Source organism: Vulpes vulpes, chromosome 12 (assembly GCF_048418805.1).
Source record: "Vulpes vulpes isolate BD-2025 chromosome 12, VulVul3, whole genome shotgun sequence".
NCBI classification, from domain to species: domain Eukaryota; kingdom Metazoa; phylum Chordata; class Mammalia; order Carnivora; family Canidae; genus Vulpes; species Vulpes vulpes.
In genome coordinates, this window is record NC_132791.1 from 183,852,087 (window position 1) to 183,878,880 (window position 26,794).

The 26,794-nt window shown below is 36.6% G+C and overlaps 1 protein-coding gene across 1 annotated transcript in view; it reads left to right on the forward strand.

The window, feature by feature from the left end:
- The window catches only part of TERB1 (telomere repeat binding bouquet formation protein 1), a 43,459-nt gene that overhangs the window by 12,690 nt on the left and 3,975 nt on the right, over positions 1 to 26,794 (forward strand). Inside the window, exons 5-15 of the mRNA XM_026011669.2 lie at positions 2,439 to 2,570; positions 3,248 to 3,308; positions 3,401 to 3,516; positions 3,608 to 3,730; positions 9,685 to 9,837; positions 11,318 to 11,449; positions 12,469 to 12,594; positions 13,658 to 13,815; positions 21,150 to 21,484; positions 23,064 to 23,125; positions 23,431 to 23,526. Coding sequence (XP_025867454.2) covers positions 2,439 to 2,570; positions 3,248 to 3,308; positions 3,401 to 3,516; positions 3,608 to 3,730; positions 9,685 to 9,837; positions 11,318 to 11,449; positions 12,469 to 12,594; positions 13,658 to 13,815; positions 21,150 to 21,484; positions 23,064 to 23,125; positions 23,431 to 23,526 — 1,494 coding nt within the window. The remainder of the gene's footprint in view (positions 1 to 2,438; positions 2,571 to 3,247; positions 3,309 to 3,400; positions 3,517 to 3,607; positions 3,731 to 9,684; positions 9,838 to 11,317; positions 11,450 to 12,468; positions 12,595 to 13,657; positions 13,816 to 21,149; positions 21,485 to 23,063; positions 23,126 to 23,430; positions 23,527 to 26,794) is intronic.

The window sequence follows — 26,794 nt, forward strand, 5'->3', positions numbered from 1 at the left end:
TAATGCAACACTTGAACTCATGACTCTGAGATCAAGACCTGAGCTGAGATCAAGAGTTGGATGCTTAGCTGATTGAGCCACCCAAGTGCCCCTAAAATTTTTCATCCGTAAATATTTATTCATCAGTTGGTAGGAACCAAGCTGTGTGCTAGTCATTGGGATAAATGAGACACTGTTCTTGGCTTTGAGAGAAAGTCTAATAGGTGGTTCTAAATAATTGATAAAATACTAACTATATCTCTGTGTTCAAATCATTTTTTAAAAGATTTTATTTTTTTAAGGTTTGTTTTGTTTTGTTTTGTTTTTAGTAATCTCTGCACCCTGTGTAGGGCTCAAAACTCACGACCTCAAATCAAGAGTTGCATGCTCTTCTGACTGAGCCAGTCAGGTGCTCTCAAATGATTTTTTAAAAATTCTGTTTATTGTATTATTATATCACACACACACACACAACCCTACTGTAAGGTATCATTTTGGCTTTTTGGAAAGATATTTTAATTTCTAAAAAAATAAAAATAAAAAATAAAAAATAAAGATATTTTAATTTCTAGAAAGTTCTTTTTTTTTTCTTTAAAGATTTTTTATCTATTCATGAGTGACAGAGAGAGAAGAGAGAGAGAGGCAGAGACACAAGCAGAGAGAGAGGCAGACACAGGCAGAGAGAGAGAAGCAGGCTCCATGCAGGGAATCTTACGTGGGACTCGATCCCGGGTCTTCAGGATCAGGCCCTCAGCTGAAGGCGGCGCTAAACCGCTGAGCCACCCAGGCTGCCCAATTTCTAGAAAGTTCTTAAAAATAGCACAAGCAGGGATCCCTGGGTGGTGCAGCGGTTTGGCGCCTGCCTTTGGCCCAGGGCGCAATCCTGGAGACACGGGATCGAATCCCACGTCGGGCTCCCGGTGTATGGAGCTTGCTTCTCCCTCTGCCTGTGTCTCTGCCTCTCTCTCTCTGTGTGACTATCATAAATAAATAAAAATTTAAAAAAATAGTACAAGCATCATTTGTCTATTTTTTTTTTAAGATTTTATTTATTTATTCATGATAGACATAGAGAGAGAGGCAGAGACACAGGCAGAGGGAGAAGCAGGCTCCATGCTGGGAGCCCGACTCAGGACCCGATCCCGGGACTCCAGGATCACACCCTGGGCCAAAGGCAGGCGCCAAACCGCCGAGCCACCCAGGGATCCCATTTGTCTATTTTCTTTTTTTTTTTTTAATTTTTTATTTATTTATTTATGATAGTCACAGAGAGAGAGAGAGGCAGAGACTCAGGCAGAGGGAGAAGGCAGGCTCCATGCACCGGGAACCTGATGTGGGATTGATCCCCGGTCTCCAGGGATTGCGCCCTGGGCCAAAGGTCGGCGCCAAACCGCTGCGCCACCCAGGGATCCCCCCATTTGTCTATTTTCTAAAGCAGGTTACTGAATTTTCTAAAATTTTTCTTTTGCTGTGTTTTACTTACTCCTCTTAAATTTTTTTTCCTATTTGATTTTTTTGTTAAGTTTTTATTAGAAATTATAGGAGATTGTGTACATATTTTAGAGCCTCAGTTAAGTATTTCTGATTAAGGTACTGCTTTTTTGGTCTGTTAATTGAGTAAGCACATATTAATTTGTCAGAAATTTTGTTGCATGACTAATAAATGTCAATGAGATGAGATCTGATTAGGACATCTGGGTACCTTGGTTGGCTAAGCATCTGCCTTTGACTCAGGTAATGAACTCAGGGTCCTGGGATCAAGCCCTGCCTTGAGCTCGCTGCTCAGCAGGAAGTCTGCTTCTCCCTCTCCTTCTGCCTGCCTTTCCCCCTGCTTGTATTCTCTCTGTCTCTGTCAGATAAATAAATAATATCTTTTTAAAAATTAAGATCTTGGGGGATCCCTGGGTGGTGCAGTGGTTTAGCGCCTACCTTTGGCCCAGGGCGCGATCCTGGAGACCCGGGATCGAATCCCACGTCGGGCTCCTGGTGCATGGAGCCTGCTTCTCCCTCTGCCTGTGTCTCTGCCTCTCTCTCTCTCTCTCTCTCTCTCTCTCTGTGACTATCATAAATAAATAAAAATAAAAAAAATTGAGATCTTGTTGAGAACTGTTTGGCAACTTTATTTTTAAAATTTTTATATTTATATAAAATTATATTTATATATAATATATAAATATATATTTAAAATTTATACTTATATAAAATAAAGATTTTTATTTATTTATTCATGAGAGATGCAGAGAGAGAGGCATTGATATAGGCAGAGGGAGAAGCAGGCTCCATGCAGGGAGCCTTATGCAGGACTTGATCCTGGGACCCCGGGATCACGCCCCGAGACCAGGCAGATAGATGCCCAACCACTGAGCTACCCAGGTATCTCTCTTTGGGAACTTTATATTTTGTTCAGCATTTTTTAAAACTTGTGCTAATGCATAGAAATTGAAATTTTTATTTTTCAGTTTACTGTCAGCAGACTTTGTGCACTTCAGAATTGTTTGAAGACTTAACTTCATTCTTAACTAATAATGATTCAAACACAAATTTGAAAAGAATGACTGTCTATGTTATTTTGGTTCTAGTTTCAAATAATAGTAAGTACATTCTTTTGTGTTGTAGAAACATTTTTTAAAATAATACATTGAAATAGCCATTCTCCCTTTTATTCTAGTCTTTATAAATCAGTATCTTTTTTTTTTTTTTTTTTTTAAGTAGGCTCCACACCCAGCCTGGAGCCCAACTTAGGGTTTGAACTCAAAACCCTGAGATCAAGAGTCGGACTGAGCCACCCAGAAGCCCCTATATCTTACTAACTTCTGAGAACTACTAGCTTTAAAGAAAAGAGAATATCATATATTTGTTTAATATTTATTATAAGAAATAGGTAAAGTGATTTGTGTTATTTAAATATTAAATAGCATTGTAAAGGAACAGCTTTGAAAGCAAAGAGGGATTTGTTGATTAGTTTGGTTGTTTTCCACTGAATTAGCCATTTAGTTGCTGTGTTTACTGTATCAGCCAACAATGGCCTTAAATTCCATGTAGCTCTTAGCTAAAATTTCTTTCATTTTTGTAGGAAATTTGAATGCTGTCATTCTCTGAGCATTGACAATGTATAGTCGTGATTACAAATATTTATTGTAAATCTGTGTTTGTAATACTTTAAAGTGATTATAAGTTGCTTATTAAAAGTACTACTTAAATGTTTTTCACTTCTGCAAAATTATTTATAACAAAAGCCATATTGGTGCATTACATGTCTTTTTTTGAGGGAGTGGACAAACACTTGTAAGAGAAACTGGTTGTATTACAGTTCTTACACAGTTGTTCAGGTAAGAAAACATAATTTTTTTTGTCATTATTTATTGCTTAAGATTTAAACACATTTGTATTAATTTGCTGCCTTTTTTTTTTAACCAAATAGGACAGTTCTTTCAAAATATGAGTTGAATTTGTCGGATAAAAATACATTCCAGAGCTATCAGTTATGGTCTTCAGTGTGTAGTACTTTGTGTGTCTGTGTTAACAATCCTCAAAACGGTAATTATCTCAAATATTTAAATATAAAAAATAAAAATAAATTGATATTTTCCAAATATGTTAAAACACAATTGACTTTGTCTTCTTTCAGATGAAAATCAAATGCTTTGCTGTTCACTTTTTCCACATGCTAATGACTGGCTAATAAATTGCATCAAACCTGAGGTAATTCGCCCTATTTGTTCATTTATTGGACTGACTCTTGCAAATAACAGTAAGTATTCATTATTCTGTGGTTTTACTTGAAGAAACATAGTTCAAAGCATAACAAAAACTTATTGAATTAATTATTAAATTAATTAAAGGAATAATTTAGTATACTAAGTTGGGTCATTTTGGTTGCATTTAGACTATTACAGATAGGAAAATCTTGAAAGTAGATATGGTTAGGAAGACAAGTGGGAAGATGGAGGTAGCAGCATAGTTTTGAAACCCTCCAGATACCTTTACAAAACAGAACAACTAGATAGGAAAACTAAAACCCACAGTTTTAATTTAATTTAATTTTAATTCTCTGATCACATAGAATTTAATTAGAAATGAATAAAAATGAAACACCTAGAAAAGTCCCAAAATCTGAAAATTAACTCAGTGCTAAAAAAAAGACCTAAAGGGCAGCCTGGGTGGCTCAGTGGTTTGGCATCTGCCTTCGGCCCAGGGCATGATCCTGGAGACCCAGGATCGGGTCCCAGGTCGGGCTCCCTGCATGGAGCCTGCTTCTCCCTCTGCCTGTGTCTCTGCCTCTCCTCTCTCTCTGTGTCTCTCATGAATAAATAAATAAAATCTTTAAGGCAAAAAAAAAAAAAGACCTAAAAAAAAACCCCAAAAATCAATGAGTAAAGGAATAAATCATAAAGAAATTAGAAGTGTTTTTAACTGAATGATAATGAAAGCACATTTAAAAATTGGTTTGCTGGGCAGCCCTGGTGGCTCAACAGTTTAGCACTGCCTTCAGCCCACGGCATGATCCTGGAGACCCAGGATCAAGTCCCACGTTGGGCTCCCTGCATGGAGCCTGCTTCTCCCTCTGCCTTTGTCTCTGCCTCTGTGTGTGTGTGTGTGTCTCTTATGAATAAATAAATAAAATCTTTTCAAAAAATTGGTTTGCTAAAAATAAATAATTAATAAATAAATAAAAACTGGATTGCTGCAAAAGCAGTGTTTGGAGGGAAATTTATAGCACCATAGTTTGTAGAAGGAAAGAAGAAAGATCTCAAATCAGTTATATTAGTGTCCATGTAAGAAACTAGAAAATAAGTTAAACTCAGAGTAAAAAAATAGAGATCAGAAACCAGTGCAATAGAAAATAACAGAATAGGGTAAAAAAGTCAATGAAACAAGAAGGTAGGCCTTTAAAAAAATCAATGAGATGGATTCTTTAGGGGCACCTGGGTGGCTCAGTCAGTTAGGTGTCTGCCTTCGGCTCAGGTTGTGATCCCAGGGTCCTGGGATTGAGCCCCATGTGGGCTCCCTGCTCACTGGGGAGTCTGCTTCTCCCTCTCCCTCTCCCTCTGCCTACCCCCTCCCCACTTGTACTCTCTCTCTTTCTCTGCTCTCTCTTAAATAAATAAATATAATCTTAAAAAGAACAAAAAGGGAATAAAAAGAAATGGATCCTCTAGCCAGACTAACTACAAAATAAAAAGAGAGGGCCCAAATTACTATTATCAGGAATAAGAGGTGACATCACTCTATATCTTTTTTTTAAAATTTTTTATTTATTTATGATAGGCACACAGTGAGAGAGAGAGAGACAGAGACACAGGCAGAGGGAGAAGCAGGCTCCATGCACCGGGAGCCCGACGTGGGACTCGATCCCGGGTCTCCAGGATCGCGCCCTGGGCCAAAGGCAGGCGCCAAACCACTGAGCCACCCAGGGATCCCCCACATCACTCTATATCTTAACAGATATTAAAAGGATAATAAAGGAATAATAGAAACAGCTATGCCACTGAATTTGAGAACTTGCATGAATTGGATAAATTCTTTGAAAGACACCAACCACCAAAGATCCCTCAGAAGAAATAGATAATCTGAATATTATTATTTGGATTAAAGAAATTGATTTGTAGTTTAAAACTTGAAGCAGGAATTTCTGGGCCCTGATGGGTTTACTAGTGATTATGCCAAACATTTAAAGAAAATAAATTCTACATAACTTGCCAGGAAACACTTGGGAACTTGGAACACTTGGATGAAACACTGCCCAACACATTTTAATATTTTTATTTTATTTTATTTGAATACTCTCTACACCCAATGTGGGGCTCAAACTCCCAACTTCAAGATTAAGAGTTGTATACTCTAATGACTAAGCCAGCCAGGCACCCCTTTGCCAACACATTTAGAAGGTCAGCATTATTCCCTCACTAAAACTTGAAAAAGACCTTACAAGAAAGCGGAGTCAGTATCTTTTATGAACACAGATACAAACATCCTTAACAAAACACTAAGGAATCAAGGACACCTGGCTTGCTCAATCAGTAGAACATGTGGCTCTTGATCTTGGAGTCATTAGTGGATGCAGAGTTTACTTAACAAAATTTCAAAAAAATATATAATTAAAAATTTAAAAATATTAACAAACCAAGTCCAGCAATATACAGAAAGGATAATATATTATGATCAAGTGACATTTATCTTACAAATGCAAGTTTGGTTGAACATTGGAAAATTTACCTTATTCTCAGGCTATGACAGAAAAGAAAAGCTATACAATAATCGAAAAAGATGCAAGGAAAGCTTTTCACATAGTTCAACATATTTTTGTGACGAAAGCTTTTGGTAAACTAGGAATAGATAGAACTTCTCAGTGTGATAAAGGGCCTGTACAAAACATTATAGCTAACATATTTAATGGTAAAAAACTTCATGTGCCCCTCCCCAACTCCAAGATTGTTAAAAAACAAGGATGTCCACTCTCATTGCTTTAACATTTTCCTGAGTGTTGTTCAAGTCAGTGAAAGAAGTCAAGAAGATAAAAGGCATAGAGTTTGAAAAGGAAGAAGAAAATACAGTATTTATTAATAATACATGATGTGATTGAAGAATCTACAATAAAGCTACAGGAATGAATAAGTGATTTTAGCAGGTTTTAGGATACAAGGTCATATACAGAAATCAACTGTATTTCTGTATAGTAGCAACAAGTAATTGGGAGCATAAATTATTGTTTACAATCATATAAAAAAACTACATAGGGATATATTTAATGAAATTTGTGCAATGTCTGTATGCTGAAAATTAGGAAATGTTGCTAAGATAATGAAAACCTAAATTAATGGGAGATATATACTCATTGATTCTAAGACTCAGTATTATTAAATGGCATTTCTCAAATTCATCTCTTGATTCAAAACATCCCCCATCAAAATACTAGCAGACATTGCTGTAGAAATTGACAAATTGATTCTAAAATTTACATGGAAATGTAAAGGGACCAGGATAGTCAATACTGTTCTGGAAAAGGTCAAAATTAAGGGATTTATATTACTTGATTTTGATACTTCTCATATAGTAATCAAGAAAATGTGGCATTGGTATAGGTGTAGACAGATCAATGGAACAAAATAGCCCAGAAATAGACCCACACGTATATAGTTGTTAATTTTCTACAAAGATGCCATAATAATTCCATGTGGGAATTTGTCTTTTCAACAAATGGTGCTGGAAACAGTGAATATCTATACACATAATACGAATCTCAACCTTAATTTTACACTGTTTACAAAATTAACCTGAAATGATCCATAGACCTAAATGTAAGAACTGAAATTGAAAAACTCCTATGCAAAAACATAGGAGCAAATCTTTATAATTTGGTGGAAGACCAAGATTTCGTAGAACGCAAAAAGTATGAACCACTAAGGAAAAAATGATAAATTGGACTTCACTGAAATTAAAAGTTTTAACTCTTCAAAAGACATGTTAAAATGAAAAGGCAAGCCATAGACTGGGATAAAATATTTGTGAAATGTACATCTGATAAATAACTTGTACCCAAATTATATAGATAAGAACCCTTAAAAATTGGAAATACAAAAAGCAACCTAATGATTAAAAAATGGGCAAGATTTGGACAAATAATTAACCAAAGGAGATATGAATACTAAATTGTAAATAAGCAATGAAAAAAATTTTGAAAAGGTACTTGAAATCATTAGTCATCAGAGAAATCCAAACTAAAACCCCAAGGATACCACTGTACACTCATGCTGACTAAAAGCAGAAAGGTTAATATTATCAAACGTTGATAAGGATTTGGAGCAACTAGAACTTTATCACACATTGTTGGTATATACCTATATTCACATATTTAAAGCAAATAATCATGTTTTATGTGCAAGGAATATACCTCTATAATTCCAGAAATTGGATTTTCTTTCCGTGATACTTTGACATTTCCTTTTTCTCTAAAAGTCAACTTGGAATAGTAATAATTTTAGAACCTCATTACTCAGGAAACTGGTGTGAAAATATAGATTAGATAAAATTTGAAATATTCAGTGTACAAGTGTAGACTAGAATGTTCTTATTGCTTATAAGCCTGAATTTTTATTATGTAGGCTATTACTAGAAATTGTGGTAACACAATGCCATTTTTTAAAAAATTTTATTTATTTATGATAGTCACACAGAGAGAGAGAGGCAGAGGGAGAAGCAGGCTCCATGCACTGGGAGCCCGACGTGGGATTCGATCCTGGTTCTCCAGGATCGCGCCCTGGGCCAAAGGCAGGCGCCAAACCGCTGCGCCACCCAGGAATCCCCACAATGCCATTTTTAAGCATTTAAAAAGAATTCTTTTTTCAAGAGTTTTTTTTTTTTAAGATTTTTAAAATTTACTTATTCATAGAGACCCAGAGAGAGAGAGAGAGAGAAAGGCAGAGACACAGGCAGAGAGAGAAGCAGGCTCCATGCAGGGAGCCCGACGCGGGACTCAATCCCCGGTCTCCAGGATCACACTCCAGGCTGCAGGCGGCACTAAACCGCTGTACCACCGGGCCTGCCCTCAAGAGTTTTTTAAAGAAAATACCTTGCAGAGTATAAGCCTCTTTTGGAGTCTCTATAATATTGAAAATATTTATCCCTTAGTAACATTTCCTAACAGTTCCTTTCACAGATGTAGAAAATTCTGGACTTGATTTTTAATATTTTTAAAGATTTATTTATTTATTTGAGAGAGAGAAAGAACGAGCAGGAGGGGCAGAAAGGGAGGAGAATCCCAAGCTGATTCTGCAGTGAGCACAGAGCCCAACACAGGGCTCAGTCTCACAGCCCTGAGATCATGACCTGAGCCAAAACCAAGAGTCTTAACCAACTGCACCAACCAGGTGTCCCTGAACTTGATTTTTTTTTTAAAGTTAAGATCTTCATATTTTATTGAACACAGAAAGTAATTTTCTCGTTTAAATCATTTTGGCTCATTTTGTGGTATTTGGGTAGACTGGGGAAGATTTGTGGCAGAATTATAATCACACCTATATATCTATTTGTTAGAAGCCCACTGCTAGGATAGGGGCTGTAAAGACTATTGAATGCATAGACCCATGGGATACTTTCCCATCAGAATCATTTTCAACAGGGGAACAAGATGCTTCAGACTTTTAAAAATATGTATTTTTCACTGAATCTGCTTGGAATAGTTGTTATAACTCTAAATAATATGTTATAATTTTATGTTCTAAGAAGTAAAAGAATTAGAGTTAAATAAAGTAGATCAAATACGTGTTCCTTTGGAATAATTACTTTGCCCTTTGTAGATTGAAGCCGTCTGGGAAATGAGTTATGTTAGAATTCAGCTTGCTAATTGCAATACCAAGTTAAATGAATGAATCTATTCTTCATATCTCTATTGAAGGACTTGAGTTTACTAGTGTCATTCTTGCAAAATATACCAGTTCTTGCTAAATGAAACAAAAAAAAATATCTAACACATGAGAAAGTGTACTATATATGTAGTTAGTTCTATGTAAAAGTGCATTTTTTACCCAAGTAAATGACCTGTTCGTTTTATGATTATGTATATACACATGTAAAGATTGAATTTTTCATTTTTTAGTTTTGGGACTTTTTAGTATTTGAAAAAGTCATGTTAATGTCATATTTAGTGTAAATTAATTGAATGGATCAAACACTTTTATTAATAGTTCTGCTACTTTATTCCTTAAGCATATGTTCAGAAATACTTTATATCTGTGGGTGGACTGGATGTATTGTCTCAAGTTCTTGTGCAACTGGAATCAGATTCACACAAGACTCTTTCCAGTGCTAAGCTTGCAGTGGTGGTGACAAAGACAGTGGATGCGTGTATTGCTGATAATCGTGAGTGAACATGCTTAGTAATTTTTCTGCACTTGAGTTTTGTTTGAATTCAGCATGGTGAGTGTTGAAATAGTAGACTGAACACAAACATGGACTGGACTTTCAATTTCTCACAAGTGGGAGGGAATCTTAAAAATGTCTTTCCCTAAGGGAATCAAGGTCCTTTGACTTCAAGTTAGATTCTGTCATTTCTAAACCTTTGTTTCACTGAAAAAGCAGTATTAAATTAAAGACTTTAGGTGGGAAATGAAGGGACATCATAGAAAGATAAGCAATGGAAAACCCAATTTGTAGGTTTTTAAAATTATATAAAGAATTAAGGTATGCCTCTTTCTGATCAGTATGGGATCTAACTTACCCAGCCGTAATTAGCGTGGGCAGATCCAGACTTGAACCTGTGGCAGCTTCTCACATATAGAGACACTGAGGAATGATATTCTGTAAATCTATGTAATAAGCAATTCTTGATATTTACAAATAACTGAAAAATAAGATGATTTTTAAAAAAATCAGTTATTTAGGGCCTGTTTTGTGCTGGGCTTCTTGTGAGCTCTAGAGTTACAAAAATGATTAAGATACAGTCCCTTGAACAAACATTATATGGTCTCATTTGGGGAATATAAAAAATAGTGAAAGGGAATAAAGGGGGAAGGAGAGAAAATGAATGGAAAATATCAGTGAGGGTGACAGAACATGAGAGACTCCTAACTCTGGGAAATGAACAAGGGGTGGTGGAAAGGGAGGTGGGCGGGGGTTGTGGTGACTGGGTAACGGGCACTGAGGGGGGCACTTGACGGGATAAGCACTGGGTGTTATGCTGTATGTTGGCAAATTGAACTCCAAGAAAAAATATGCAAAAAGAAAGATATAGTCCCTTGAAGAATTTACAACCTTATTGTTGGTATGAATATTATTAGATGCTGGGTGAACTCTGTTAAAACCCCCTTAGAAGTATAGCTTAAAACGTCAGCTTCTTGAATTTTGTAACACGGCATCATAGCTTCAGGTGTTCTTCACTGTGTCATTAACATCAGTAGAACCATGGCCAGCTAATAATGTATTTCAGTGATGGACAGGAATTAGTTACATAGGGGGGGTCTATAGTCCACTAGATAAGAAGGGTTATGTAAGGTGGGAGTAAGTATATTCACCTTTTAGGAAGGTGTACTATTGACTTCATACTTCACAGCAATGTAGGATAATTAAAAAGAAACCATTCTTCATAAAACAGGCTTTAATAAATTGTCTTTAGTTTGAAAGAGAGATTAATGAGGGCTATATAAGCTATTATCTTATTACAATACATTTATAGTCACATACATATGAGATACAAATATTAGATATTATATTGATATTGTATCGTTCTCCTAGGATAAGATCTGACAAATAGTATATATGTGTGTGTATATATATATGTATATATAGTTATATATATAGTTATAAGTTTTAAGTTTATTTTTTTTCTATTTTATACCAATAGCTACTTTTGGAATAATACTATCCAAGTATCAGATTGTTTCAAAACTTCTGAGGTTACTGCTTCATGAAAGTCTGGATTCAGGGGAAAAATTTAGCATCATACTTACTCTTGGTCATTGCACAGAGGATTGTGGTAAGTATTGAATTTGTTTAGTGTGCTTATTAAAATAGTGGAGTGGAAATCCATTTTTGTTTTTTTTTCTTATTTTCATATGAAAGACTTGAAAGTACTGCCTTTCTTTAAGTCATTCAGGCCCCACACTAGTCGTATTGCTCCTCATCTTCCTTCATCCGTGCCCCTCCTTATCCCTTTCTGCCCAATGCCGGTTTAGGCACTTAGCCCCTCAACATCTTTCACCAATGTAATTGGAATCCATTCCTCCTTGTATTCTACCTTTTCTACCTCCCTTTTTTTTTTTTTTTTTTTTTTTTAAAGAGTGGGAGGGAAGGGAGGAGGGGAGTGAGAGTGAGAGAAAGAATCTTAGGCAGGCTCCACACCTAGCACAGAGCCTGACATGGGGCTCAATCCCACAACCCTGAGATCATGACCTAAGCTGAAATCAAGAGTTGGGTGCTTATCCAACTAAGTCACCCAGGTGCTCTGGATTTATTCTACCTTGTAAATTTTTTATTATTTTTTATTGAGGTTTAATCTGACAATATACCTTTTTTACCCATTTTTCCCCAACTATAACTTTTTTTTAAAACCACGTGAGGGCTGTTTTTGTTTGTTTGTTTGTTTTACGAGGTATCCTCTCTATCCTGTGGCTGTATTTCAGAGATTATCACTTATGAGACAGCTATTTTATATCAGAAGATAATTTCCTAAATGGAAAATACTTTTGAAACTATTTGTTTTACTCTTTCTTAAGATTTAAACTACGTTCATAATTATCACAAAGAAGAGGGTCACTGGGGTGGCTCAATGGTTGAGCATCTGCATTCGGCTCAGGTTGTGATCCCGGGGTCCTGGGATTGTGTCCTGCAACAGGCTCCCCACAGGGAGCCCGCTTCTCCCTCTGCCTCTCTGTGTCTCTCGTGAATAAATAAATAAAATCTTTAAAAAAAATCACAAGGAACAATTATGACCTTATGTAGATAGTATATGAAAAAATAACTGTATTCCGCTTTCATTTTTGATATGTTTTCCAGAGGAAAATCAGTATGATCTTTTTAAATACAATGGTCTTCCACTCATGATACAAGCCTTAACTGAATCACAGAATGAGGAACTAAACAAAGCTGCCACTTTTGTGCTTCACAATTGCAAAAAAATTGGTAAGTTTATTGTTACTTAAAAAAAATACTGAACTTTATCTTCTTTGATGAACCAAACCCCTTAGGCTCCCAGTCTCTTCTTATGTTTGAAAAGCAGAATATATAATTTGGATATGACAACTAGAGTATTTCAGCATATAAAAAACCTATGTGGAAGAGAGCAACAGTATAGATAATTCACTTATTTTATGCAAAGTGGACAATTTAGTTTGTAGGACTTAAATTTGAGACCTACAGGCAACTTACAGTTAAATTATAAATTACATTTGTTTACTTATTTAAAACATATTTGAGTGCCTATTATTTACCAGGCACTGTGCTAGGTTTTAGGGATATAGTGATTAAGAAACAACAGTCTGCACTCATAGAGCTAATTTTAACTAGATAAATAGTCATTGAAAAATCTAAAAAAAAAATGAATTATTAAATATTAACCTAAGGGTTAGGAATGAATGAAGCATAGATCTTAGAATATAACAAAATACTGTGACCTCAACTTGCAGCAGAAAAGGCTTCAGAGGAAGTGACTCTTGAGCTGAGATCTGAATGTATAGTGTTAACTAGGTCAGCCATAAGCAACAGTGAGGCACAAAGACCCTGTGATAGGAGGGAGCATGCATTGAAGGAATCATGGCCTTTGAATTGGTCTTTATGAAAGAAAAATTGCTGCTGCTGCAATATGTAAAAAGAAAACTTAAAGATTATAGGGAAGAACTGCTTTATGAAAACTGCTAAAAAAAAACACCACCTTAACACCAGTTTCCACATACCTGAGGATGTTTATGTGCCTGGCATAACATATTTTCATAATGTTCTTTCTCTTCTAACTCTGAAGAGTAAAGTTCTAATTTATGACTGGGGCTTGGGCTTCTGCCAACCACTTGCTTTCCATTTATTTTTAGTACTACCTAAACAATTAAGATAGTCTGGATGGGCAAAATTTAGAGGAGGGGGTATGGGGTATGATGTTGTCCTTATTAAAAGTATTAAAATTATATTTAAAGTGTCAAAAAAACCCATTATACTAATGGATAAATTCACTATTTTTTCCCATATTACAAAGCTGAGAAACTATCTCTAAGTCTAGGAGAATATCCTTTTGGTGAAAATGAAGAACAATTAAAATACATAAATACTAAAGAGAAGAATTTTGAAGAGTACTGGAAAAAAGCAAAAGAACTTCTACACAGACTAGAACACCTTGAAAGAGAAAGAAATGAGGTTGGCTTTTTGTTTCAAAGAATATAGAGCTCTTTTCAAGTATTTTCTACAGTAGGGGTTGGAGGGTAAAAGATTTTTCTTGCTAAGTTATTTTTTTTACTTCAATATTTTTTTAAAAAAGCTTTGTTCTAGGGATGCCTGGGTGGCTCAGCCAGTTAAGTGTCTGCTTTCAGCTTGGGTCATGATCCCAGGACCCTGGGATCAAGTACTACATTGAGCTCCTTGCTCAGCAGGGAGCCTACTTCTCCCTATACCTGCCATTCCCCCTGCTAGTGCTCTTTCTCTCTGACAAATAAATAAAATCTTTTTAAAAAATAAAAATGAAAAGAAATAAAAAGATTTGTTCTAGTGAGAGAGAGAGTGAGTGAGTGTGGGGGCGGGGAGAGGGAGAGGCAGAGAGAGAATCTCAAGCAGACCCCCCACTGAGCACTTAGCCCATCACAAGGCTTGATCCCACAACCCAGGAGATCATGACCAGAGCCAAAATCAAGAGTCCACCACTTGGGACGCCTGGGTAGCTCAGTGGTTGAGCATCTGCCTTCAGCTCAGGGCGTGGTCCTGGAGTCTGGGGATCGAGTCCTGCATCGGGCTCCCTGTGTGGAGTCTGCTTATCCCTCCATCTATGTCTCTGCCTCTCTCTCTCTCTCTCTCTGTGTCTCATGAATAAATAAATAAAACCTTTGAAAAAAAAAAGAGTCCAACACTTAACTGACTGGCCATTCAGGAGACCCAGATCTTAATGGTTTCAAATTTAAAATTCATTATTGATACTTGAGAATCCATCTTTGAGAATAAGAAGAAAAAGATTTTTAAAAAGTGGAGATTAATACTGAAAAAATAAGACATGGAAGATAGAGATCCAAAGTTTGTATAAGAGAAAAAGGATGGAGAAGTAATAATCTCTTTCTTTACATATGTGAATATGTATATGTGTACGTTTCAGTATTTTTTCTGTGTATGTATGCTTTGTGTCTTTGTATGCACATACATTTTCATTTATTTTTTAAGTAGGCTCCAAGCTCAATATGGAGTCCAACATGGGGCTTGAAGTCACAACCCTGAGATCAAGATCTGAGCTGAGGTCAAGAGTCAAACACTCAACTGACTGAGCCTCCTAGGCACCCTGTGCATGCATTTTTAAAAATAAAAGCATAGTGCTCACCTTAGTATAATAGTATGTAATTCATTCTTTTAAATGACTAATATTCATTATTATAGATTATTATAAATTTATTTAGTCTTTTGTTGAGGGATATTCAGATTATATCCAATCTGTGCCCAGTGTAGACAACTCTCGAGTAAACATCCTGCCATATATATAATTTTTGTAACAGCTTTACTGAGATGTAAATCACATTTGATTCGATTGACCTGTTCAAAGTATACATTTCATTGGTTTTTAGTATACTCACAGAATTGTGCAACCATTACCACAATCAATCTTAGAATACTTTTATCATCCTAAAATAAAACCTCATACCTTTTAGCAGTCACCCTTCATATTTCCTCCATCCGTTCTCCCTACCTCCTCAGCTTAGGCAACCACTAAACTATTTTCTGTCCCTATATATTTGCCTATTCTGGACTTTTTATATGGATTTTTTCTTTTTTTCTTAATCTGTTTTATATAAATTTGAATTTTATAACGTGACGTTTTATGACTGGCTTCTTTCATTTAGCGTAATGTTTGCAAGGTTTATGCATGTTTGTATCAGTATTTCATTCCTTTTTTAAAAAGCTTTATTGAGATGTAATTCATATACCACACAATTTGCCCATTTAAAGTATATAATTCAGTAGTTTAGTATATTTACAGATACATGCAACTATGGTCAAATTTAGAATATTGTCATCACTTCAGAAAGAAACTCTGTACCCTTTAACTACATGCCTGCATCCCCCATTTCCAGTCATGCACAATCTTCTTTCTATCTCTATAGATTGGCCTATTCTGGATATTTCATATGAATAAAATTATGTAATATGTGATCTTTTGTGACTGGCCTCTTTCATGTAGCATGTTTTCAACATTCATCCACGTTTTAGTGTGTTTCAGTACTTCATTCCCTTTTATGGCCAAATAGTTTTCCATTGTGTGAGTATATCACATTTTGTTTATCCATTCATTGATGGACATACTCTCATAATCTATGTCTTTACCGTGGGTTTCTTGTAGACGGCATATAGTTTGGCCTTTTTAAAATACTGTATGACAATTTCTAGTTTTTAATTGATGTGATCACTTCATTTATGTTTAATGTAAATGTTAGTATGTTTGGGTTTAAGTCTACCATATTGCTACTTTTTTCCTATTTATACCATTTATTCACTGTTCTTTTCTACTCTCCTTTCTTCATTTATATCATTTTAAGATATTCTAGCTCACTTTAGATTATTAGCTAAACATTCCTGGTTTTTTAAGTGATTGCTTTAGGGTTTATATTATACATCTTTAACTGATCATGGTCTATATTCAACTAATACTATTCCATTAATGTATATTGTAAGATGCTTGCAATAGCATGCTCACATATCAGTTTGTTCTTTGTGTTGTTGTTGCCATATATTATTTTACTGCTACATTGTTATAAACTGCCCAGTAATGTTACTCTTTTGCTTTAAATTTTTTTCTGAAAATTTAAGATACTATTTACATACAATGATAATCACATTTTAATTGTACAGTTTATGATAATTTTATACCATTGCATAACTACCACAACAATTAAAATAATAGAACAGTTCACTCACCTTAAAATGTTTCTTTGTATCCTTTTGTAGACAGTCCCATTCCCCATCTTCAGGCCCAGGCAGTCATTGATGTGTTTTTCTTTTTTTTTTTTTTAATACTTTATTTATTTATTCATGAGAGAGAGAGAGAGAGAGGCAGAGACACAGGCAAAGGGAGAAACAGGCTCCATGCAGGGAGCCCGATGTGGGACTCGATCCTGGGTCTCCAGGATCACGCCCTGAGCCAAAGGCAGGCACCAAACCACTGAGCCACTCAGGGATCCCCATTGATGTGTTTTTCATTGCTAGTTTTCTTTTTATATAATTTCACATAAATTGAATTATATGTTAAATAATCTTTTGTGTTTGACCTACTTTTTTTGTTTGACTTATTTTACTTAATGTGTAATGTATTTGAGATAAACCAATTTTGTTAATATTTGTTCCTTTTTACTGCTGACTGAATATTCCATAATATGGATGTACTACAACTTTATTCACCGGTTGATGATATTTGGATTGCTTCTAGATCCTGGCACCGTGAATAATGTTACTGTGAACAATGGCTGACAATTCTCTGTGGGAAGTTTGCATTTTCATTTCTCTTGGATAGATACCTAGGAGTGGAATCACTGGACAATTATTACCTTAAAGAAATTATGAACCTCTGTTATAATGCATCTACTTCCATTTGCCAGAACACCAAAAGGAAAAAAAGTCCCTTATTTCTCTCCAATCTTGTATTATACTTCTAGTACTTGCTAATAACAGAGACTAACATCAATGCTAGCCATAGAATAGCAGTCATAGAGTCTAGTTTCAGTTTTACAATGTTGGGTGAAGAAGGTTGGGTTTGGATTTGAGAAGCAATAAATTAATAACATCCCTTAGGGCAAGTATAGAACTATTACCCTGGGATATTCCTTTATCATCATTTCATAGATTTCTCTTTTTATCCTCCCTAGTTTGATTTCTTGTTTCCTGGATCCCATATTATCCTCTTTTTTTGTTCTACATTTTAGGAAATGTTCTCATCTTTATTTTTTAAACCAATATGGTTTTCACTTCTGCTATCATATTTGTAGTTACCAAAGCCTCTTTTTTTTACTCCATTTAAATGATCTTATTCTTATTTCATGGACTTAAGAGATGATTGGCCATCTTCTCATAAATATATCAATGATAATTTTCCTTTTTTTAATTTTTATTTATTTATTTAGAAAGAAAGCATATGAGTGGAGGGAGAGGGAGAGAGAGGTAGAAAAGCAAACTCCCCACTGAACCCAGGCCTGAAATGAGGCTTGATCCCCAGATCCTGAGATCATGACCTGAACCCAAACCAATAGTTGGCCCCTTTACCCAACTGAGCCACCCAGGCATCCCTCATGAAAATTTTCATTAAAATTTTTTTCCTCTAGGGCGCCTGAGTGGCTCGGTTAGTTGAGTGTCCGACTCTTGGTTTCGCCTCAGGTCTTGATCTCAGGGTCCTGGGATCAAGCCTCACATCAGACTCCACTCTCAGCAAAGAGTCTGCTTGTCTCCCTCTGCCCCTCCTCATGTGTTTACTCGCTCATGTGTTTACTCGCTCTCTCGCTCTCTCTTTCTGTCTTTCTTTCTCCTTCCCCCTCTCCCTCTCTCAAATAAATAAGTCTTTTAAACAAAGTTTTTTTTTCCTGGTCTGAACTTTTTGAATCTTTTTCCTCTGAACTTGCTTGCCTTTTTGCTTGCTAGCTTGCTGTCTCTCTTTTTTTCCTCCCTCCCTCTCTCCCTCCCTCTCTCCCTCCCTCTCTCCCTCTCTCCCTCCCTTCCTTCCTTCCTTCCTGAGTTTCTAGCTTTCTCCATATTTCTGGTCACCTTTGGTTGCTATTCATATTTAGGAGTCAGATAGTAAAAGTCTTTCTGAAAATTTGTTGATTATGGATTCTCATAGGATTAATTAGATGGGTCATTTTTGGAGAGAACTTCCAAAATCTGCTCTCCTGCCTAGAGATTGTCAGCCAGTTTTCTGGACTCAAAATGGAAGAAGAGAGCTTGTGGGTCTTAGTATTCAATATGTGAATATTTGCTTAGATTTGTTTCTTGAATAGTATTCTGCCTTCAGTTTGTTTCGTGTCCTCCAATGTAGAGACTCTGTTTTATTCCTTCCAAAGATTCAACTTTCAACCTTGGGGAAAGATTCGGTTTCAACCTTCTGGTGTCAGTCAACACTGTATACACACAGACACACACATACTTAAATATATATATATATATATATACACACACACACACACACACACTTATATATACAAGGGTCGAGATCTAGTAAAACAACTATGTGTTATTGTTTTTTTTAAAGATTTTATTTACTTATTCATGAGAGACACAGATAAGCAGAGACACAGGCAGAGGGAGAAGCAGGGTCCACGCAGGGAGCCCGACATGGGACTCGATCCCGGGTCTCCAGGATCACGCCCTGGGCTGAAGGCGGTGCTAAACCGCCGAGCCACTGTGACTGCCTTGTTGGTTTTTGTTTTGTTTTAATTTTATTTATTCATGACAGACACACAGAGAGGCAGAGACAGGCAGAGGAAGAAGCAGGCTCCATGCAGGGAACCCGACGTGGGACTCCATCCAGGGTCTCGAGGATCACACCCCAGGCTGACGGTGGCACTAAACCGCTGGGCCACTGGGGCTGCCCTGTTGTTGTTGTTGTTGTTGTTGTGTGTGTGTGTGTGTGTGTGTGTGTGTGTGTGTTTTAAGAAGGCTCCACATCCAGCCTGGAGCCCAATGCCAGGTCTGAACTCACAACTCTGAGATTAAGACTTGAGCTGAGATCAAGAGTTGGATGCTCAGTTGACTGAGCCACCCAGGCCCCTCTGAAATCCACCTATTTCTCAAACAGACTTTCATCCAGTCTTTCTATTTTTAGCACCATCTTCATCTCATCTTTAGACATTCCAATACCTCCAATTCCTAAGCCTTTTTGAAACTGTGGCGGCACATCCTAGGTAGTTTCTTAACTTTTTCCATTGTCAGCTTTGGATTCAGCTTTATCAAAACCGCTTATCATTCACCTGTTTGCTTTCCAATTTCCAAACTTGTGTTGCCTTTATTTCTTTGAATTCCCCTGTTCCTGTAGGTTTATGACTTTTTAAAATTTGTTGTTCAAGGGTGCCTGGGTGGCTCAGTCAGTTAAGCATCTGCCTTCAGCTCGGGTCATGACTAGGGTCCTGGGATTGAGCCCCACATTGGGCTCCCTGTTCAATGGGGAGCCTGCTTCTCCCTCTTTCTCTCCCTACTGTTCCCCTTGCTTGTGATCTCTCTGTCAAATGAATAAATTTTAAAAATATATTTTTTAAAACCCTGTTGTTCAGTTGGGTTTTTTGGAAGGCCAAACATAAGTGGTGGTGTTAAATTCATCATCTTTACCAGAAGCCCTCTTTGTTTATCTCTTTATTTTAATATTTTGTCTTTTTAGAGAGAAAGTGGGGGGCAGAAGATGATGGAGAGAGAGAATCTCAAGCCCATGCCCTCAGTCTCAGGACCCTGAGATCATGACCAGAGCTGAAATTAAGAATCAGACTCCCAACCGACTGAGCCACCTAAGCACTTCAGAAATAAAATTTTTTTTAAGCAGGCACCATGCCCAATGTGGGGCTTGAATTCACAATCCTAAGATCAAAAGTTGCATGCTCTAGCAACTGAACCAGCCAAGCGACCCCTCCTTTATTTATTTACAGTTGCAGAATTGTCTGTTGGTGGATATGGTAGCTCTTTTTCTTAGCTATTTATATTTCCTTTCCTATTAACTGTTCATCTCCTTTTCCTACTTTTCTATGTTGTTGTTAATCTTTTTCATATTTCATTGTAGTAGCTTTTTATAAGTGCTAATAAAAAATCATACCCCAAGATATGACTTAATACATATTCTTTTTAGATGTTTTGATTATCATTTGATTTTGCTTCTGACTCTTTATTCTTCTGAGTTCCTCCTCCACCTACTCACATTGTTCTTGGTCTGTACAGAACATTGAAAAACATTTTTCCTATGATCAAATATATATTTTTCTTTTATGATTTATTGATTTTGTGTGATATTTGGAAAGGTCTTCTCCTTAAGAATGTTAAAATCGATTTTCTTTTAAAACATAAAGTTTTGGGATGCCTGGGTGGCTCAGTGGTTGAGCGTCTACCTTCAGCTCAGGGTGTGATCCCAGTCCAGGAACCAAGTCCCGCAACAGGCGCCCTGCGTGGATCCTGCTACTCCCTCTGCCCATGTCTCTGCCTCTCTCTGTGTGTCTCTCATGAATAAATAAATAAAATCTTAAAAAAGAAGCTTCATTTTCTGTATGACAATATTTAGCTCATTTTGATTATTTTTGTGTACATTCTGAGATTGGGATCCAATTTATTTTTTCCCCAGATGGCTACCCAGTTGTCCCCAGATTATTTATTGAATATATTCCCTTTTCTTCCAATGCCTTTTATCATGTATATTGATTGTATATCATGTTCTATTGACTGTCATGAAATTTTCCTACATTATTTAAAGGGAGTGTAAATTGGATTATAAAGCAAACAGATTATCTTGAGATTACTTACTTGTCATTTTTACATTATAGGAAGAAATACAAAGAGAAAAAGATAAGGATAATGTTTCATCAGTGAACATAGATATTCAAAACACACTGAAACACCTCCATGCAGATAGTCTTGGCAGAGGTCCTACAGCAGAAGATAAAGATAAAAGCCAGTCTAGAAAGCTTCAGAGTTATAAGTCCCATGGATGTGCAGATGATCACCAAATGAAGACCCTGTTAAAGAGTGCAAATCCAGTTGATGCTTGTTATAGGGAGAGTGTGCAAAATAAGACTTTATGTAAAGCCAATTCAAACTATAATCAAAATTTAAATGGACAAACAACTTTTGAAGAAAAGAATTCTGTTTCTCAATCGAGGTATAGTTTAATAATAATTTTTTCTAACTTTTATGTATTTAGATATTTTTTGTGCAGTACTTTGTGTCACACTGTTAAGCCCTGGATATAGAAATGATAAAACATGGTCTTGAGCCTAAATGGAAATATTGGGAAGGGAGTTTGGTTGGGGATGTATGAGCCTGTTCATCCAGGGCCTTGCATGTCATACTCAGGATTTGTGGTTTTCCCTCATGGGGCATGAAAGCCATTTGAGGATTTTAAATTGAGTAACATCAAATTTGAATTTTAGAAAGGATATTCCGAAAACTTAACCTGAAACCCTATACAGTGTGTAACAATGTATACATTGATAATCCATCATCAATATAGCAAAAACCAGTTTGTAAATTTAATTTGATAAAAGGGAGTAGTGTGTGATGAAAATCTGCCTTAGATTTGCCTTCTTACTTATTTCTTGCATGTCACCTCCAGTTCATATCCTTTCTGCCTTAGGTTGTTCATGGGGCTGAACCTGGGATTGTAGCTTTTCTTAAACCCTTGTGTTCTTTCCTTGGTTCCAGGAGGCAAACTGAAGAGTATGCCGCTATATTCTGGAAAGGTTACAGAATGAACAGAATATTGGGGAGATGGATTACATTATCACCACCCCCTTTTTCCTTTTCAAAACAATTCTTGTTGTCAATTTGAGCTTGATTTCTCAGGAATGTGGAATCAGAGAGCATCAAGATGTGTTCTCCAGGGCAGCCTGGGTGGCTCAGCAGTTTGGCGCCGCCTTCGGCCCAGAGCATGATCCTGGAGACCTGGGATTGAGTCCCGCATCGGGCTCCCTTCATGGAGCCTGCTTCTCCCTCTGCCTGTGTCCCTCTCTCCCCTCTCTGTGTTTCTCATGAATAAATGAATAAAATCTTTAAAACAAAACAAGATGTGTTCTCCAGCCAGCCTTCAAGCTCTCTGGTCCTCTGATTTTGTTCTCTTCTCTCCCCCTTTTTGCCCTTATTCTTTTCCTATTTTTCTTTCTTTTCTTTAAGGTTATTTCAGTAATACCTATACCCAATGCAGGTCTCAAACCCATGATCATGAGATCAAGAGTCTTATGCTCTTCTGACTAAGCCAACCAGGTGCCCCATATTTTCTTCTTTTTTTATTTTTTTTTTTTTCTTCTTTTTTTAAAAAAGATGTTTTATTTATTCATGAGGGAAACAGAGAGAGAGAGGCGGAGACACAGGCAGAAGGAGAAGCAGGCTCCATGCAGGGAGCCCGACGTGGGACTCGATCCCTGGACTGCAGGATCATGCCCTGGGCCGAAGGCGGCACTAAACTGCTGAGCCATCCGGGCTGCCCCCATATTTTCTTCTTTTATAATTTTTTCCCATGTTTCTGCTGGTATCAGTATTGTTGTCCTTTAGAGTCTTGTATAACTCCACTTCTTGAAACCCGGCTATAACCATTACAAATGCTATTTTGGAAGACTTTAGTAGACCCTGGTTTCGTCTCCTGGCTGCCAAATGCCCAGAATTACACCACTGCCTACAGGACCATTTGTCCATACATCAAACAGTATGTTTACTCTAATTATCTGGTGTCTCTTTTCTTTTAGTGACCATGTTTTTAAACATCCAATTCCCATCAAAAATGGAAAGCCACAGTTGCCAGTAACAGGTATGATTAAAAATATTTCTCTGATTTTTTTAAGAAAACATATTTAGGTGACTAAGATAGCTGAAAATGTATATTGGTATATTTGCATTATAACGTAAAAGCCATACCTTTGACTCTCTTTCTGGTGTAAGAGCTTCAATCATCTTTTACTGATAACCAGAATCTTTGTTTATCTACTAAGATGATTAGATATGTAGTACTGTGCTAAAGTTTATGAAAATCTTGAAAATTAATATATTACATCAATGTCCTGTCCTTTTCATTAATCAAAAGAATCTTACATGTTGCAGTTTTTTTTTTTCCAGATCCATTTACATTATGTTCAGATATAATAAATGAAGAAGCCATCAGTTTTCTGGCAACAGACAATCATCCCAAAATGTTAAAGTATAGATGCTCAGGTAAATATTCTTCAATTACAGTTGTTTTGTAATTAAAACTTTGTATGATATTAATTAACTAGGATTTGTAATAGTTCTATCTGTGTGATTTAAACTTTATTTCCTTTGAAGAAATTTAACAGTCTGAGGTATAATAAAACATTCAGATCAATACTTCCTGTCTGCACTAGCCTGTGCTCCCAGTATTTATTTGTAAGAATCACCACAGCTAATACTTTTTGTTACTTTATTCTATTTTTATCACAATTAATACCATCTACAAATTTAACTTTATTGAGAAAGGTAAACATTTTTTATATTTTCAGAGTGCCAATAGGCATGTATTCTGAATAATGCTTTAAACACAAGACATTAAGTATTCTTTAAAAAGACATTAAATATTAAACAATATCTATTTTTTATGTCTGTTGTTAATATGTAAATGTTTCTAGTGTTCCATGCCCCATTATTTTATTTTTTCTGCAAGATCCCTATAAATGTTCCACAATGCTTAACCTGACCTCCCTTCCCCTCCATACCCTAATATTTCCTCTTTTAGGGTCTCACTCTGCTCTATGGACAAAATTCAGGCTATTCTATGTTAGGCTCAAAATAACATTATTCTTTAGTCTTGGATGTAAAGTTTGTCTCTAGTGCTCTAAAACTTAGCTATATCTAACTATAATCTGAATCCCATCTCTTTTTCCTCCCCGTTTTAGTACTTATGAAGTCTTTCTTTTCATTACTTTTCTATTCTTTAGCTCCTTTTGTCCCGCCATAAACTATGTTTATTTCTCCACATCTAAAAAAGAAAAATCTTATGGCGCCTGGCTGGCTCATTTAGAGGAACATGCAACTCTTAATCTCAGGGTTGTGGGTTTGAGCTTCATGTTGGGTATAGAGATACCTAAGTAAATAAAAATTTTAGAAAAGAGAGAGAAGGAAAAATCTAAATACTTGATGTGACTTACTGTCTCTTCAAGTATTCAGCCACTCTTTCTTTCATCATTGCCAGATGCTCTTTCTCCTTTCTCTTTCATTTTTTTAAATTTTTTTTTTAATTTATGATAGTCACAGAGAGAGAGAGAGAGAGGCAGAGACATAGGCAGAGGGAGAAGCAGGCTCCATGCACCGGGAGCCTGACGTGGGATTCGATCCTGGGTCTTCAGGATCGCGTCCTGGGCCAAAGGCAGGAGCTAAACCGCTGCGCCACCCAGGGATCCCTCCTTTCTCTTTCAATATATTTATTCCCTTCTTAACTCCCTGCAATCTGACTCTTTTATTGCCATTCTACTAAACTTAAATGTTAAAGATTACCTGAAGTCTTTCTTTTTTTTTCTGCCCAAATCAGTGACTTTTTAAAAAATTCGTATCCTCTTTAGTATCTGCACTATTGACTATCATTCCTTGAAATCTTTCCCTCTCAATAGTTTAAAGATACACTTTCCCAACCATCCACCCAGGCTCCCTGGAGGTCTGCAGTGAACTCACAAGAGCACTACACAATACTTTAAATTTTAAGTGAAACACAAAATATTCAACATCTTTTGGATACTACAGGCACTACTAGCTCAGAGTCATTTACAGTTTCAGCATTAGATTGCATTACATTCCTTTTGATGATGTCATATCTTTGTGGAGCTGGGCTTTCAGTGGCTGTGATTAAAAGCAAGCACCACATGAAAATAATGTGGAATAAGAGATGAGGGTGGCAATGTCAGTCAGATTCTGAGGTTTGAAAAGTTGTGCTGTACTTAGTAGGTGCATATAACCCATTAGGATTAATTGTGCTTAATAAGAATGAAATTTGGGGCACCTGGGTGGCTCAGTGAGCATCTGCCTTTGGCTCAGGTTGTGATCCTGGCATCTTGGGATCAAGTCCTGCATCAGGCTCCCTGTGGGGAGCCTGCTTTTCCTTCTGCCTGTGTCTCTGCCTCTCTCTCTCTGTGTCTTTCATGAATAAATAAATAAATAATCTTAAAAGAATGAAATTTAAATATTTTCTTTTTATTTTATTTATTTTTATTTTTTTAATATTTTCTTTTTAAAAAATTTTATTTCCTTATTTCTTAGAGTGCACATGTGGGAGTGGGGGAGGAACAGAGGAAGAGGGAGAAGCAAATTCTGGGCTGCATGTGGGGCTTTATCCCACGACCTTAAGATCATGACCTGAGCTGAAATCAAGAGTTGGATGCCCAACCAACTCAGCCACCCACATGCCCCTATTATTTTCAATTTAGGTGTATTATTTTTTCAAATGGTTACTAAATTATTAGAACATAAATACATAGTAAGATGTTTTGGACTTAACAGATAATCAGTATTTCTTTGGCCCAGGGGTGCTGTAAAAAGATCACCAAGAACTTAAGGATGCCATGAAGGAGGAAAATTTGGGAATCTCTGGTTGGAAGTATTTCAGAGGGCAGAGTGGATGCTTTAAAGCTGTTAACTCCCTTTCACCCCTTACTTGTTTGAGATGGTTCTTTCCTAGTCCTTTCTTCAGTAATAATTCATTCATTTAACAGACACTTAGGGAGTATTTGTCCTGTGGCAGACATGGGTATCAAAGATGAATAGAACTCAGTCCTTAAGTCTAAAAGTCACTCCATTTTACCACCTATATTGCTTTATTTTTCTGTTCCTGCCCCATTTCTACAGATTTCCCCCAAGACATAATCTGTAGCACTTATTCAGCACTGTTGAAGCATTTACTTTTGTGGCATCAACTATCATTTTAATGATGATTTTCAAATCTGTATCTCTATACTGGGCTTCTACCTTGGGTTATAGCCTCATTCCTCCATTTTCAGCTATGTCCAGGATATACTCATTTCAATATCTTGTTTTTAACTTTAAGCTTATTGTATTCAAAACACATCTTCCTCCCTCTTAAATTGCCTTCCTTCCAGCCAGTCCATTTCTATTAGTGTTGTTGCTATTCTTCTGCCTCCCAAATTTCAAACCTTAAATCATCTATAATCATTTTTTCTCTTTACATCTCCTATTTCTGGTCTGTCAAGTTTGGTTCTTTTTTTCATTCCCACATAGGCCTTTTTACTCATGCCTCAATTGCACCAACTTTCTAGCAGTCTTGCAGTTTCAAGTCTTTTTTTTAAATTTTTATTTATTTATGATAGTCACAGAGAGAGAGAGAGAGAGAGAGAGAGAGAGAGGCAGAGACACAGGCAGAGGGAGAAGCAGGCTCCATGCAGGGAGCCCGATGTGAGATTCGATCCTGGGTCTCCAAGATCACGCCCCGGGCCAAAGGCAGGCGCCATATCCCACACCT